The sequence below is a fragment of the Labeo rohita genome, chromosome 13 (genome assembly GCF_022985175.1).
Source record: "Labeo rohita strain BAU-BD-2019 chromosome 13, IGBB_LRoh.1.0, whole genome shotgun sequence".
Taxonomy (NCBI): domain Eukaryota; kingdom Metazoa; phylum Chordata; class Actinopteri; order Cypriniformes; family Cyprinidae; genus Labeo; species Labeo rohita.
In genome coordinates this window covers 24,210,699-24,227,921 of record NC_066881.1, presented here as the reverse complement: position 1 = coordinate 24,227,921, position 17,223 = coordinate 24,210,699, and the positions used below count along the sequence as shown (strand labels likewise).

General features: G+C 33.1%; 1 protein-coding gene across 10 annotated transcripts in view; it reads right to left on the bottom strand.

The window, feature by feature from the left end:
* Window positions 1–17,223, bottom strand: part of macrod2 (mono-ADP ribosylhydrolase 2) — a 668,211-nt gene that overhangs the window by 151,582 nt on the left and 499,406 nt on the right. For all 10 annotated transcript variants that reach the window (XM_051125202.1, XM_051125209.1, XM_051125205.1 and 7 more), the window contains exon 8: window positions 11,755–11,828. In XM_051125202.1, coding sequence (XP_050981159.1) covers window positions 11,755–11,828 — 74 coding nt within the window. The remainder of the gene's footprint in view (window positions 1–11,754; window positions 11,829–17,223) is intronic.

The following is a 17,223-nucleotide window of genomic DNA, read 5'->3' as shown; positions in this document are numbered from 1 at the left end:
TTGCAAGTTTAGATGTCACTATTCTGACTTTCTTTCTCACAATTTTGACTTTTTTTAATCTGAATTGTGAGATATAAACTCGCAACTGCAAGTTATAAAGTCCAGTTCTGAGGGGAAAAAAAGGTCTGATATATTTTCAGAATTGCAAGTTTATCTCACAATTTTTAAGTTAGACAAAGTCAAAATTAAAGATATAAACTCGCAATTCTGAGAAAAAAATTCTGACTTTTTCTTAGAATTGTGAGTTTATGTCTTGCAATTCTGATTTTATACAAATGTGTTTATATGATGTAATTCTTAGTTAAAAAAAAAAGAGAGTTTATATCTCACAGTTCTGACTTTCTTTCTGGCAATTCTGACTTTTTCTTAATCGGAATTGTGAGATATAAACTCTCGACTGTGAGCTATATTTTTTCTCACAATTGCGATTGCAGAATTGTAGGATATAAACACACAATTCTGAGAAAAAAAGTCATGATTGTGAGTTTATATCTCGCAGTTCTGACTTTATCTTAGAATTGTGAGTTTATGTCTTACAATTCTGATTTTATAACTTACAAATGTGAGTTTATATGATGCAATTCTGAGAAAAACAACAAAGAAATTGTAAGATATAAACTCGTAATTCTGAGAAAAAAGTCACGACTGTGAGTTTATATCTCACAATTCTGACTTTTTCCTCAGAATTGTAAGTTTATGTCTCGCAATTCTGATTTTATAACTCACAAATGCAAGTTTATATGATGCAATCCTGAGAAAAAAAGCTAAAATTGCAGGTTTACTTCTCAAAAATTTGACTTTATAACTCACAATTGCAAGTTTATATCTCAAATGCAATACTACTTACCCCCCCAAAAACTAAACGGCATATATACACACATATTTTTTTGTGAAATAATATAGTCAAAATATTTCATTTTTTAAAAATAAATGTTAGAAAAAATTTAAAATATTATTATTATTATTTAATTAATGTGTTTATTTATCTGTTTATTTATTTATGACGACATATGACATGAATGTTAGATAATCATTTTTTTATTATTGTAAAATATGCTATTAACATATTTCAGAACTGAATAAACTATATTTATAATAACTCTGCATCATTCTCACTGTGTATTCTGTGATTAGTTTCTCTGCATGGCTTAAAAAGCTCACTAGGTTTGGAACAGAGTGATTCTGTCATGCATCATCCCTCATTTTTATTGTTAAGTAAAGGCAACTGCACGTGAACTTGAGTCTCATGATGATTATAGGTCACATAAACATATACGTAACTGTTTATTTGAAATAGCCACAACGGAAAGCCATTCTGCCGTATTCTCCAGGCGACATTTTCAATATATCTTCCTTGCTGAAATGACATCGACTATCTCCCTGCTGTCATATTACAGTCTTACCTGCCACAGTCCCTGCTGAACTTGAAATGATATTTACCGTTCGGATAGCAAATCATGCCATCACGACAGGCATTTGTTTCTATTAGCCATTCAATCTCAGCTTTCGGAGCTCCGGAGGGGGATTGCATTTATTATCCGCATCCCTTAAATGACAGATGGCATAAAATAAACAAACATGTTTATAAAATAAAATAAAAACGGGAGGAAAAACGACCAGGGTTCTTAAAAGCCACAAGTGCAGTGACAACAGCTTCGCTTAGTAACGCTTAGTTTCTCCGAGCATGGCACGGATTCCCGGTTCAGTCAAGGTTTTATTAGGAGGGAATCTCCACAATCTGTTTCATGTGTCAGAGCCGCGTGGGTGACGCGGACCGTCTGGACCAGGGTCCGAGACGCTGTATTAAACCGTCTGCTGGTTGCAAATTTGGAGGCGGCAGCCAAATAAAGTGTCACACTGCATTTTTCACCAGCAGATTAAAGCAATGTAGGTCTGAATTACACCGAATTAGATGTGAAAATGGGAAATAAAGCAAACAGATGACTGGAGCTGCTTGATGCAGTGGAGAGAAGTAGCACGTTGGTGGCATATGGACAATCAGTGGATGTGACTGAACTGGAGTTTTCCAGGCAATGTAACAGCCCTGATAAAGGCCAGTGCAATCACTCAGTGTTTTTTTTTTTTTTTTTTTTTTTTTTTTTAGATGAGATGTCACAGTTGTTCTTCCTGTAACCCTGCACAATATATATATTATATGTTAGATTTTATTTTATTTTAAAAATGGACATATCCTATACCAGAAAACTAAAGCAAAACACTAAATCCAATAACACTGAATTTGTTTTGGATTGATCGATTATTTAAAACACAGATTAATTGGTCATTAGCAGATCAACAATCAACAATTAAACAATTAGTCATCAGTCATCCAAAAGAAAACAATTAAGTCTATAAACTGTATATACAGGAAAAAGTCCATAATAGATATTTTATTTTATTTTAAATATTGATTAATTGGTCATTAGCAGAATATGGTAAAAAAAAATATGGAAAATCAACAATTAAACAAGTAGTCATCAATCACCTAAAAGAAAACAATTAAGTCTATATATTGAATATTCAAGAAAAAGTCCATAATAGAAGCCTATTTTATTTTATTTTATTTTATTTTATTTTATTTTATTTTATTTTATTTTATTTTATTTTATTTTATTTTATTTTATTTTATTTTATTTTATTTTATTTTATTTTATTTTATTTTATTTTATTTTATTTTATTTTATTTTATTTTATTTTATTTTATTTTATTTTATTTTATTTTATTTTATTTTATTTTGTTTTGAAAATGGACATATCCTGTACCAGAAAACTAAAGCAAAACACTAAATCCAAAAACAGTGAATTTGTTTTAGATTGATCTGTAATTTAAAACATTGATTAATTGGTCATTAGCAGATCAACAATCAACAGTTAAACAATTAGTCATCAATCATGTAAAAGAAAACAATTAAGTCTATATACTGTATATACAAGAAAAAGTCCATAATAGATATTTTATTTTATTTTAAATATTGATTAATTGGTCATTAGCAGAATATGGTGAAAAAAATATGGAAATCAACAATTAAACTAGTCATCAATCATATAAAAGAAAACAATTATGTCTATATACTGTATATACAAGAGAAAGTCCATAATAGAACCCTATTTTATTTTTTGATTTTATTTTATTTTATTTTATTTTATATTCAAGTAACCATATTTAAACAGTAAATCCAAAAACACTGCAATTGTTTTTGGATTGATCTCTAACTTAAAATATTGATTAATTGGTCATTTGGTGGAATATGGTGAAGAAAACAGGGAAAAATCCACCATTAAACAACGAGCCATCAATCATCTAAAAGAAAATATTTAAATAATATGTATATATAATAAATTATGTAATTTATATTTGTAATATGTACACCAATGTACAAAAAATGAAAGAAGCTTAAAGAGATGCTTTTTAACAAACAAACAAACAAACAAGTCCATAATGAAACCCTATATATTTGAACTGGAATAAAAATAGTGTTGCATGATATGATGTTTAGCTCTAACGGTCACAGTAGCACAAACTATGTGAAAGAACAGGATTTAAAAAATACATTTGCTCTTTGCCATTTCAGTTAACCTTACTAAAGAAATAACTGCACATATTATTAAAACATGTTACGGTCGAGCATTTACAGATACGTGACCCAGTTTGGTTAAGGAACCTGTACTTTAAAAACCACTGGAAAAGAGCAATAGAGTTTATTAAACCTCTGCAAACAGGGCAGCCACTGTAATTGATTCATCATGTTGTTTGGGGCAAGGGGCTCAATGGATGTCTACGGCTGCCACAGTCTGTCATTTAGAAATCAGACTGATGTCATACTGATGGGAAATACATCCTAGAGAAAGAGGGTGCTGTGTTGTCTGGACTTATAAGAGCAGATGAAAGCATGACTTCCTACTTTGATGCCCTCAGATGTGAGAGATCATGACAGAGCTGGAACATGCAGTGCTGCGGACGATGTGCTTGCTGCTTTTGCTCAACTTTAACACAATAGGGTAAAATAAAAACACCCACTGCTTGGCTTTTCAGAATGATTTCACGCAGGGCACAAATGCCTTCTATGAAGCTCTGCAAATCTAGCAGGGCCATGGTGAGCTGGACCAGGGGATAAACACAAAGCTAATCTATCTCACATTAAAAGAATAACCTCCGGAGTGAGCGTGACCCCAAAACCTAGAGGGATGAGGTGCTTGTATGTATTTTTACGGTCCCTTTTGTGTTTGTAACACTATTCTGTGTGGGTAGGAATTTCAAGAAATGACCTATAAGAAGAGGGAATATAGTTTCTGCAAACTTAAATCTCTGCAGTGTCTGAAAGCTCTCGGATTTCGTTGAAAATATTTTTCTATTTCTAAGTTCTAAGTTCTAAGTTCTACTCACATGAGGGTGAGTAATTAATGACAGAATTTTCGTTTTTGGGTGAACTATCCCTTTAATTTAAAAGCACAGCACATACTATCCTTTACTGTATTTCTGTAGAAAAAAATCACCCAACCCCCTTCTCACTGCAGCCCAGCTTCCATCAGAAAACCCCATCTCCATTACACTTCCCCAATGCGGTATAGTGAACATACACCCTGGCCCGCGAAGGTTAACCTTCAGTCATCAATCACTATTGTCGGAGTGTGAGGTGCAGCGGCACGGCTGTACCATGATATATTACACATATAAGTGGAGGCATCTTAAGGTGGATAAGAGCCCGGGCTCTAATTTACAAGCCAGGCCTAATGCACCTTATTGTGAAGTTAACAGCGTAGTGCATACATGCACTTATGTCCCGAGATGCTCTCAATGAACTAATGCACCTCTCGCATGCCAAGCCCATAAGGGCATCCTCACTGTTAAGGACAGAGATGCTATCAGCACAGCAAATTATCCTTCATGCATGGTGTTTCAACTGTGTATTTTGGGATGCCTGAAAAAATGCATTGTAGTAAACAGAATAGAATAAAATAGAATTTTTATAAGTCTGCGCTCCTAGCCACATGTTCACGTCAAATGCTCATCTTCTCTCAGTTTTTACTCCTCGGCTCCTGGACTACTGGAGGTTTGCAGGTCAGGCATTTTATAATTCATCTCTATTTCCCTGACTGGAAAGGCCATTGATGAATCTTTAAATATTTTGTGAAAGATCTGATTGAAGACATCCATATATGAAATATCTCTCTGCAGAGATGGGAATAACAACATTATAAATAAACGCTGTTATTAGCGGCATTACTTTTTTCAGTAACGAGTAATCATATGAATTAGTGTTTCCCTGTTACAACACCGTTATGTACCGTTATGTAATTATAGTAAAATTACTATAATTTTCGCGTTGATTCTTCTTCTGAGGTAAATTCTGGCTTATTGCTCTCAGCGAGTCTTTTTCCAGAAACGAAAAGTAGCCGAGATGAACTTGATGAATGTTCACGTTTGTTTACGGATGTGATGTGGGTGCTTACCTACATGTCCGCGCGTCTCACGTGGATGTTTAAAATTTGAAAAGTGGAGCCGCTCATGGACGTGATTACATTAGTATTTAGACGGTAAAAACTGGAGCTCGTGTTGGTATCATACAGATTACTTCATCAGAGAATCTTTGTTTTCAGTGTGATTTACTTCATTTAAAAGTAGACATTTCAAGCTTTCTATACATATATTTCTATATATACTGTATATTTATGTCTGTAAGGCACATATTCACGAGATTTAGGTTGTTTTATTTACGTGTCTGTGAAGATTTGTGATGGAGACCTAGACGGTAGACGCACACCATGTTTATTTTATTTATTTTACAAAAGCACATTGTTTTCTTGTTATTACGATGTTTTTCATGTCCTAGTTGAAGAGACCCCAATAACGTGATATTTAGCCACTGGAAGGTGTAACTCAAATTGTCCCACAGCAACAAAATAGTGTAGATTAGTGTACAATGTTTTATTCATTTACCATATTTAATATTGGAGGCATCCAAGTTATTTGACATATTTGAACATTTTTTAAAAAAAGTAACACAGTAGCTACTTTCCCTGGTAATGTTACTTTTATAATGATGTAACTCAGTTACTATTTGTGAGAAGTAACTAGTAACTATAACTAATTAATTTTTAAAGTAACGTGCCCCTGAGTAAAAGTAATGTTGAGTATGAAACAACATTACCAATAAATAAATAAATAAATATTCTCAACTAAATAAGATAATTCTTTTACTAAACTAAAAGCTGTGGTTTTCTTTAGCATGCTGAAGCAAAATGTACAAACTCCCAATGTTTTAACAAGGATGAGTTAAATCATTTGTGGACTTTGCATCTTTGCATCTAAAATGCGAGACGCAGCACTCAGAAAGGGTTTTTAAAAAAGCACAGCGCAGCATGCATCCTCTGCCACACTGCAGTCAAATAAAACAGTTGCCATGGCAACTTGCTACTGTAAACAATAGTTCGCAACACTTGCCCCGCCTCCAGTGGCATTGTAAAAGTTGACATTCTTTAACTCTTAAAAACGTGCATACACGTCTGTCTAGTGTGTATTTATATAGGAAAAACAATGAAAAAATAGCACACTGGAATGGAAAAATGTGTCCTGTGCGAACAACCCCTTACTCTAGTGAGCTTAAAGGAATAGTCCATACAAAGTTTTTGGTATGTAAGTCAATAGTTTTCAAAATATCTTCTTTTATCTTCCACAGAAGAAAGTCATAAAAGGTTTGCAAAGACATGAGGGTGAGTAAATGATAATAGAATTGTAACTATCCCTTCAACAGAAATAATATTACTGTGATAACATCTGCAACAATCATCAGAGAACATCAAATAAAGAGCTTCAGGCAGCTGCCCTTTTACATAAATAATTTAGGAATCATTTTAGAGGAGTTCTTATGCTCAGCTTTATCATTATGTTGAAATATTACCAGAACATTATCAGCTCCCTTCTGGAGTTCATTGTAAAGCATCTTTAGGTTTCAGAATGATGGCCTAGTGATTCAACACAACGAGTCCACATATATTTATCTATAAAAGGCATGAAAATCAGTTGATGTCAAAAGTTTACACCCCCTGTTTTACCAAAATAAGAGTGAGCATGCAAAGTGTGTTTTATTGTTTATTTAGTACGGAGCTGAATAAGATATTTCACATGAAAGATGTTTACATATAGGACAACAGAGGGACTCATATGCAACTATTACAGAAGGTTCAAACGCTCACTGATGCTCCAGAAGGAAACACAATGCATTAAGACCTGAGGTGTGAAAACTTTTTGAATTTGAAGACTGGGGTAAATTTAACTTATTTTGTCTTCTGGGAAACATGTAACTATCTTCTGTAGCTTCTGAAGGGCTGTACTAAATTAAAAAATATGATATTTAGGCAAAATAAGAATGATGTATACAAAATGATGTATTCAAAAGTTTTCATCCCCCAGCCCTTAATGGGTGTTTTTTCCTTCTGGAGCATCAGTGAGCATTTAAACCTTCTGTAATAGTTGCATTTGAGTTGTGACTTTTCTAAAGAACAGCAGGCAGTTTAACTGTTCAGGACAAACAAGGAATTCATGAACAACTATCACTAAAAAAATATATATATATATATAAATATATAAATTAAACTACTATTTTCTCTTGTGGACTATATGTAAATGTCTTTTATGTGAAATATCTTATTCAGGTCAGTACTAAATAAAAAAAAATGTATTTATTTGATCATCGTCTGAAACAATGGGCTAGAAAAAGTGCCCAAATAAACTGGGTATCAAGTGAATATCTGAAAAAGTTATACTTCTAAAATAATGCAGACATCATGGGGAAAATAAAATTAGAAGATATCTGGGAAAAGCAGTATCAGCAGGTGCAATTTATTCAAATTACAATATTTAGTGTTTTCCAAGAAAAAATAAAAAAGCAGAAACAACGTTAGAAGTCAGTAAAAAAGATCAGGTAACAGATCAGAACAAAACAATAAATCCCTCTTACGGCTCTTGCTGTGTTTTGTCCTCTCTGGCTAAATACACTGTAATTAATCCTCACTTCCCTTCAGTTCACAATCATCCTGCAGGCTTTGCTTTGGCCTAACAATCACAATAAATTAAACTGCCCTCTGCTCCCGCAGGTACAGGCCACTCAATAAAAGCGGCTCAGAAATCTGTTATGCAATCTATTCTGAGAAACCCGAAGGAACGAGAGCGGCACCCACAAAGTTTTATTTGTTTGTATGCTTTTCTAAGCGAGAGTGGGACTACAAGCAGTTCATGGAACTATTCCATTTACATTCCTCCTTACTATTCCTCCTGTACAAAGTACATCCTGATTAATAAATAAACTTGCATATTAATCTCATTTGCTTATAGGAAACCCAAGATTTCTTGAGTATGATAACTTGCGGCTTCTTTTTCTTGTGTGTTAGTATTGCAGCTGCTACACGTAGTTCACACGCAGTCTGAAGTCTTAATTTAATTCTGTTTATTGCAAATATAAGCTTACTTGGATTAAGATAATAGGAAAAAACTGCTCACAAGGCAAATTCCTAACTGCAGTGTCTTAATGGGGTCAGCAGATGGATTACAGCAGTATACAAACAAAGTCAGTGTCAGCATTACATGACTGAAAGTTTGAGATTTACAGTGGAAAGCTTTAGTCAGTTACTCATATTTAAGCTCATCCTTCAGTATGGATATTTCATTTTAATAGAAAAATCATCTATTTTTTTAACATAAAATTAACAATACAGTATGTACAAGTCACAGTCAGATGCATCTTTGGCAGCTGCAATGCCCGATTACTAAATTAAACTTGGCTCAGGTTTCTTTTTTGCCAGTTAAAGCTAGTACACAACAGAAAACTTAGTACACAGTTAGAAGATGCTTTATAAAATAGCTATTAAGGTTCTATATCCTCAATGCATTAACTTTATATTTAATAAAATCACTAAATGGTAATGATATAAGGATTTAAACTGTTTCTGAACATTTGGAGGGCACTATAAGACTGGTAAACTGGTAATCTGTACAATGGGTGTTTTAGTGCCACGTCAAAAAAAAAAAAAAAAAACTAAGATAACGAGATTAAAGTCATAATACTTTCGAGAATAATGTTGAAATTACAAGAATAAAGTTGAAATACTACAAGAATAAAGCCAAAATACTACAAAACTAAAGTCAAAATATTACGAGAAAAAATATTCCTTTGGGGGGCACCGTAGCTCTCTTATTCAACCCTTTTTAATACTACAAATATATGTGAGATTATTAGCATAAATCGTACCATGTGTCATACTCGTGGGGACAGTATGCTTGGGAATAATATTTCATGTCTTCGATTGCATTCGTTATTTGTGGTGTGCCAGCCCCCCAGTAGCAATAAGCTTTGTGCTTTAGGTACTGTTAATATAAAACAAAGTCTCAGCTTTCAAAATCAGTTTTATACCGAAATACAAACTGTGTCCTACAATAATGTGTTTTCAAGCTCTTTAATGTAGCGTGACAGATCGCTGTATTCATGTAAATCAATTTGTTAAATTCAATTCCGTATTCCTGTAGCAATTTTATTCTATTATTCTATTTTTATAACTTTATTCTTGAATATTTCGACTTTATTCTCGTAATTTCGACTTTATTCTTGAAATATTTTGACTATTCTTGAAATATGTTGACTTTATTCTTGTAGTATTTCGACTTTATTCTTGAAATGTTTTGACTTTATTCTCGTAATATTTCGACTTTATTTTCGTAATTTCGACTATATTCTTGTGATTTTTACTTTATTCTTGAAATATTTTGACTATTCTCATAATATTTTGACTTTATTCTCGTAATTTCGACTTTATTTTTTCAATATTTTGACTTTATTCTCGTAATTTCGACTTTATTTTCTAAATATTTTGACTTTATTCTCGTAATATTTCAACTTTATTCTCGTAGTATTTTGACTTTATTCTCGAAAAAATTTAGGTTTTATTCTTGTAATATTTAGACTTTATCCTCAGAATATTTTGACTTTATTCTCATAATTTTGGCTTTATTCTTGAAATATTTCGACTTTATTCTCGTAATTTCGACTTTATTCTTGAAGTATTTTGACTTTATTCTCTAAATATTTAGATTTTATTCTTGTAATATTTAGACTTTATCCTCATAATATATTGAGACTTTATTCTCATAATTTCGGCTTTATTCTTGAAATATTTAAACTTTATTCTCATAGTATTTCAACTTTATTCTCATAACTTCGACTTTATTCTTGAAATATTTTTACTTTATTCTCATGATATTTCAACTTTATTCTCGTAGTATTTAGACTTTATTTTCTAAATATTTCAACTTTATTCTTGGAATATTTATACTTTATCCTCAGAATATTTCGACTTTATTCTCATAATTTTGGCTTTATTCTTGAAATATTTCGACTTAATTCTCATAGTATTTCGACTTTATTCTCGTAATTTCGACTTTATTCTTGAAATATTTTGACTTTATTCTCATAGTATTTTGACTTTATTCTCGAAATATTTAGACTTTATTCTTGTAATATTTAGACTTTATCCTCGTAATATTTAGACTTTATTCTCATAATTTCGGCTTTATTCTTGAAATATTTCGACTTTATTCACGTAGTGTTTTGACTTTATTCTCAAAACATTATGATTAATCTCATAATCTTAATTTTTTTATTTTTTAACGTAGCACCAAAACGCCGTCGTAAATCTGTTATTTCATACCTTTAAAAAAAATCTTTTTATCCCTTGCAATTATTTCATGTTCCACTAGGGGCCCACAGATCCCTGTTGAAAAACTCTGTCATAGTAGCACTCACTTGTCATCATCAAAGTCGAATAACTCAAGAGCAAGCGCAACATTACAGTTTATGATTGCTGAGTGATTGAGTTATTGATCTTGCTCGTTCTAACAACAGGATGATTAACTGGTAGGTCAGCAGCTGTACTTCACTTAATGTGAAGTTAAGAGGGATTTCATTTATCCACTTCTGCGACTGTCAAAACAAATCACGTAATACGCTTTGTACAGTCAATCTGGTCTAAACATACTGAAGCAAAACACACTGATGTAAATAATCACAAATAAACCTGTCACGTCAAACACTTAATTGGCACATCCACCTGTCAACATCACTACACATTCATGCGTTCAGTCTTTCAACAGCACTGTAATGACTTAATTGATTTACAAATTCATTTCGCTTATTTTATGCACACTTCCTCCCTAACTTCATGCACTCAATAGGCAGCACAATCCCATTTAAAAAACCAACGGAGCATGTAAGGACTTTACTCAAGCTGAAATGCTTTCGAATTCAAAGCGTGTGAAGGTAACTAGCAGCACAGATGATCAAGGCAGCTTGGTTCACAAGGAATTTGTTGCCTTCATTCATTTAGACCTGGTTTCTTTGATATAATAATAAGCAGGTCATTAATGCTTGCTAAAAAGCGCTCAAACCTCAAAGCTGTGCATCCTAGCACGAGCACACGTCTTTAGTATTGGCTAAACAGCTGTACGTGACATACGAAAAGTACAAACAGACAAAGAGAGACAAACATGACAATTGAAGAGAGCAGTTGCCACTTCATATTTTCCTCCTGGAAGAGCTGTAAGCTTTAATTGATTTTCCATCAGAGAAATGGACTGTGGATTCTGGCTTCAACACTTCCTTTTCTTTACAAGCATTTCCTATTATATAAAAAAATATCTGCCCTTCAAACCAGGTGTTCTCCTCTAACTTGAAGTGAGAAGGGTTTAGCGCCGCCAGCGGCTCCTACCTCATCTTGGTTGTCTAGGATCCACTGACGCACGGTCTCCAGGGCGATTTCTGCTGCTGGATCATTGGGAAAACCTGTGGATAGAAAGGAGAAGGATTCAGCTTTGAATTCGTGCCATAGACTAGCATATGTGCTCACACTTTAACACTTACGCAAACATCTCCATATGGCTATTTGCTGCTCAACTCTCTCCACACTTTCAGCAGTTACTACAAACAACAGTCTGTTGAATATGCACACAAATCCAAATCCTCACTATTTTTTCATCCAAAAACGCCCACTTTTGTATTAAAGCAGCACCTCCGATGTTATATAATTCACATGACTGTTTGCACATACCCATCTTGTGTCCCAAAATGTGGTCTATTAGCTATATTTATCATGGGGTGCTTGCCAACTCCTTGTAGATTTACTGATCCATTAAGTTACTCCGACATGATCATTTACACAGTTCTGCCATCTGTGGCAGGTGCTGGGGTCGTCACACCACCATCTTGATGAGAAAGTAATGACACATTGACCGGTAAATGTAAGAGATGATGCCACTAACTGCCATATTAATCACCAGAGCCTGAGCTGAGATGGAAAAGCAGTCTTGGTGTTAACACAGCGTATCGATTGAGAATAAATAGATTGGAGGAGATTAATATTTAATATCGCTGAAGGAGAGGAGGAGGAGCCCTTTCCATTTTAAAAAGGTCATTTTAAAATGTAAAAATGTTTACATTTAAACAGAAAAATGTGTTCCAAGTATTAAGAAACTGTATTGTGTGAGATGACTTCACTTAATTTGAGTCTGTTGGAAAATATAATGCTAAAAAATAATTGCAATGTTTTATAGTCTTAAATATAATTCTAGTATTCTATAAAATTAATAAATAAATTAATTAATGTATTAATTTATTTATTTATTCAGCAAAGATGCATTAAACTGATTATAAGTTAGAATGAATGCTGCAATGTTACAAATAAATAAAGAATTTTTTGTTTTAAAATCCAGACAAGATGTTATAATATAAAAGGTATACTACTGTACGTATAAAAATATAGGTAATAAAATATTGATATTATATATAAACTACGGTTTAAAAGCTTAGGGTCAATAAGATATTTATTCATTTATTTATTAAATTAAATTAAATTGATTAATAAATACATACATTTATTTATTTAGCAAAGATGCATTAAACTGATTATAAGTTACAATGAAATTGCTGCAATTTTATAAATAAATAAATTAATACATTCAGAAATAATCCAGACAAGATGTTATATTACTGTATATATAAAAATAAATGTAACACAAATATTGACATTATATATAAACTACAGTTTAAAAGTTTGGGTTTATTAATTAATTTATTTATTCAGCAAAGATGCATTAAACTAATTATAAGTTATAATGAAAAAGCTGCAACATTACAAAAATAAATGAATAAATAAATCCAGTAATAATCCAGACAGGATGTTTTAATATAAAATGTATATTACTGTATATATAAAAATATATGTAACAAAAAAAGACATTATATATAAACTACAGTTTAAATGTTTGGGGTCAGTAAAATGCATTTAAATGATTATTAGTTACAATAAAAATGTTGCTATGTTACAAAAAAGTTTCTAGAATAAAAAAAGTTGTTTGGTTTTTTTTAGAAAAAAAAAAAATCCTAATTATCAATGTTGAAAACACTTATGCTAACTGTTGATCATTGATCATTAATATTAGAATGACTTGTGAAAGATCATGTCACACTGCAGACTGCAGAGTAATAGCTGCTTATATTAATATTTCACACTATTACTGTTTAACTGTGTTTTTACTGTAATTAAATAAAGCCTTGTTGTGCATAAGAAACATCTTACTGACACAAATTTTTCGAAATTGTGTATATATATATGTATTTTATTAGTAATTTATGCAATTTATGCATACAAAAATTAACCTGTCAGGATGCTGTAATGTAAAAAAAAACTGGGAAACCAAAAAGCACCCATTTTGTACAAATGACCCGTCCTTTGCTCAGCGAGTGGCGGCACTGACTCTAAAGGTCCATCTCAGCTCTCAGACACCAGGGTGATAGGAGACGTAATTAACACACGACTGAGTTGATGTTTTCACTGTCTGTTCCACCTCTCTATCTGCTCAGCAGCCTGACACTGTGCTCTCCGTGTCTCCTGACGTCCTGTCTGGGCCTTTCAACACCAAATAATTTGGGGATCCGTTGGATGTGAGGGAGTCTCACACCAGCCCTATCCTGTCAGTCTCGGCTCCATCCATTCCCTTTTTGTACTCTCCTGCTGTCTTCTAGCTCTCTCTCCTTCTGACAGGCCAAATCACTGACTGATTTCTTCTGCTGGCTGGATGCCGTCAGACCTGAACTTTGGGTCAAGAATGTGCGTGAGAAACCGATAAACCTATTATCTCTCTCGAGAATAATCCCCATCTAGAATAATATCAACACAAGCACATTTTTTGTCTCCTTATCACAGTAAACAAAATACAGAGAAACAGATAAAATTACTATTTACAAACAAATACTTGACGGCGACGCTTTCTGGCTCTTCAGGTAACCCGTAAAATAGCGTTTTTTGATTAGTGTTTTATTCATATTGATTTGAAAATGACCAGAGCTGTTTGTGGGCTTGAAATACTCTTTCTAAAAGATTACTGGAGATTTGGGCAGGATCAGTGGCTCTGGACAAATGCAAGATTTGACACAAATGCACAGGCAGCAAATGAATTCAATTACTACTGGTGCTCAATTATTAATCATGACTCTTATTATTTCAAGTTTGTTGTGGAAACAGAATTCTTTTATGAATAGAAAGTTCAAAAGAACAACATTTATTAGAAATACAATATTTACATTATAAATGCCTTTACTGTCACTTTTGATCAATTTAATGCATCCTGAATAAAACTTTCTTTCAAATCTTTTTTTTTTTTTTTTTTTTTTTTTTTAAATACAACAATACCCCAGATTTCTGAAAAGTAATATATAACAGTTCACACACAAATATATATAACTGTAACCACCTAAATCAATGATTTAAAAGGGCATTTTTGGCAAAACCAGGTAATCTGCCATAGAAATATTATGTTTTTTTTTTTATATTTATGACTATTATAGTGCCAGCTGTGATCTGATCCTCTTAAAACTTCCATGCTTGTTTAGAATCACCTGTCGCATGTGCTCAGCAGTTTTTGTGAAGTTATGAGTTTTTCTTTAAGCTTTATAGGATTTTGGGTAAATTTGGACAGGCCCCTTTTCTAAACGACCCCGGTAAAGCTTCCCAAAGGGTAAATTTCTAAATATTTTGGTAATTATTGGCCTACAGAGTCTAGAGAATTGTACTGCAGTGTTTTTTTTTTTTTTTTTTGTCCAGATTGAGTGAAAAACCTAGGACTGGTTGCGATGATGAGTCGAAAGTTCAACTTTTTTTTTTATAATTATTGATATTCACTCTCCAGAGAATCTTTCTCCGCTGGGTTGGTTCTGATTGGGTGAAAAACCTAGGACTAATTGCAAAAGTATGTTTTTAAAAAAATGCGAAATACCCGAAAATTTCGATCCAATCTGAGGTGTGCATTTTGTCCAGCGTGAGCCAAGGATTCCAACGACATAAGACAATTGAGCAATTTCATACTTTTGTTCACTGCAGCGCTCCCGTCAGGCCGATTGGGGTGAGCCTGGGTCACGTTGTAGGTGGTGTGAGTACTACCATCCCTCCAAGTTTCAAGTCTCTACGACTTACGGTTTGATCTGCACAATCAGTTTTACGTGGAGATGGCTGATCTGTGACCATTCTAACAATTACAATAGGATTTCAGCGCTACATGCTTGAACCCCTTAAAAATCAAGACTGATAATAATTAGAGATGCTTCTTGAGAAATAAATCAGCATATTCTAATGATTTCTGAAGCATCATGTGACACTGAAGACTGGAGTAATGATTGCTGAAAACTCAGCTTTGCATCACAGGAATAAATTACATTTTAAATTACATTAGAACAGAAAATAGTTATGTTAAATTGTACTAATATTTCACAATATTACCGCTTTTATTTTTCAACTGTGATGCAGCTTTGGAGAGCATCAGAGACGAAACTGAATTTTGAACTCATTCCTAATGATACAATTAACATGAGTAAAGTTTGTTGACCCATGTCAAAGACGATAGAAGAAAAGCTTTAGGCTAAACAAATGAAAAGATAACAAAGGGTTGCCCTCCCCTATTTAAAGTGTTATGAACTTTAACTGTTTACCGAATACTCACAGACTTGTTACTCACATGTCCCTATGAGACAACACTGATGCATATCACAATGTCTTAAGGGCGAAAAACTAGGCAGAGGGCACTAGACTCATGTTCAAACCACGTCTTCAGTGTATTTCTGTTTTTAATGTAAGCTGATGTGCTTTACACGCATTAATTATACACAAAGAGAAAGAGACTGAGAGAGAACCACAGAGGTCATCGAGAGCCGTGTTATGTCTGTCTATAGAGATATAGACAGGCTCACTAGAGGTCAGAGCTAACCGAGTTAACAGTCAAAGCTCACTGAGAGGTTCCTCTGATCAAACGGCTCTCTTCAGACTGCTTAACATTTTCCATACATGTCTGAGAGATGCCTTCTCCACACAAACATCACAGATCAATCTCAAACTACAAGGAAACCCTCCACTGGAAGGATTTTTCTTCTTCTTTTTTTTAGTGGATACACATCAAATCTTAGGATTCAGGAGTTTTTGTAGTTGAAAATGCAACTATGCATGCTTAAGTGGATACACAGAAAAAGAAACAATTTGTGAGATATAAAAAATGCAGTCAAGTATAAAGCTTATGCATAGCAATCACGAAAAATGCACAAAAGCGCTGGGAGATTTAAAACATCTCAGCATGTGCAATCAAATAATCATAAGGAAACCTTACATGACTTTATATTTAAAAGCGCAGCATAAAAATTCTCTCTCAAACAGTGAGAGGACAAAGAGTGCTATTCATCTTTTTTATAATTATTTATTAAACCTTTAAGGGGAAAAAAACTAATTACTGAGTCTGTCTTTGAGTGACCAAATATAAACATAAATATAGATTTTTGTTTGTTTTGTAATGAAAGCTCATTCTGAATGTGATGCTACATATACATAAGGAAAAAACAACTAAATAATTCAGTTGTCACAAGGATAAAAATATATTTTTGCCCAAAAAATAATGCAAAATACAGTTTTATGGTCACAATGAAATATTTCTCAAAGAGATTTGTTGTCAGCTGATGGATGCCCACCAGGGTATGGGCTGCTGATGAGGGCTCTAGGGATTTCCTTTACTTCACAAGAGAAAGACTCTACAGTGCACTATATAGGGTGTCAGCATTTTGTAGTGCTGTCCAAATTCTTAGTGAACAATTTCATGCCATATATAGTTCACTGCTGTGTACCTATAATGCAATCTGATTTATA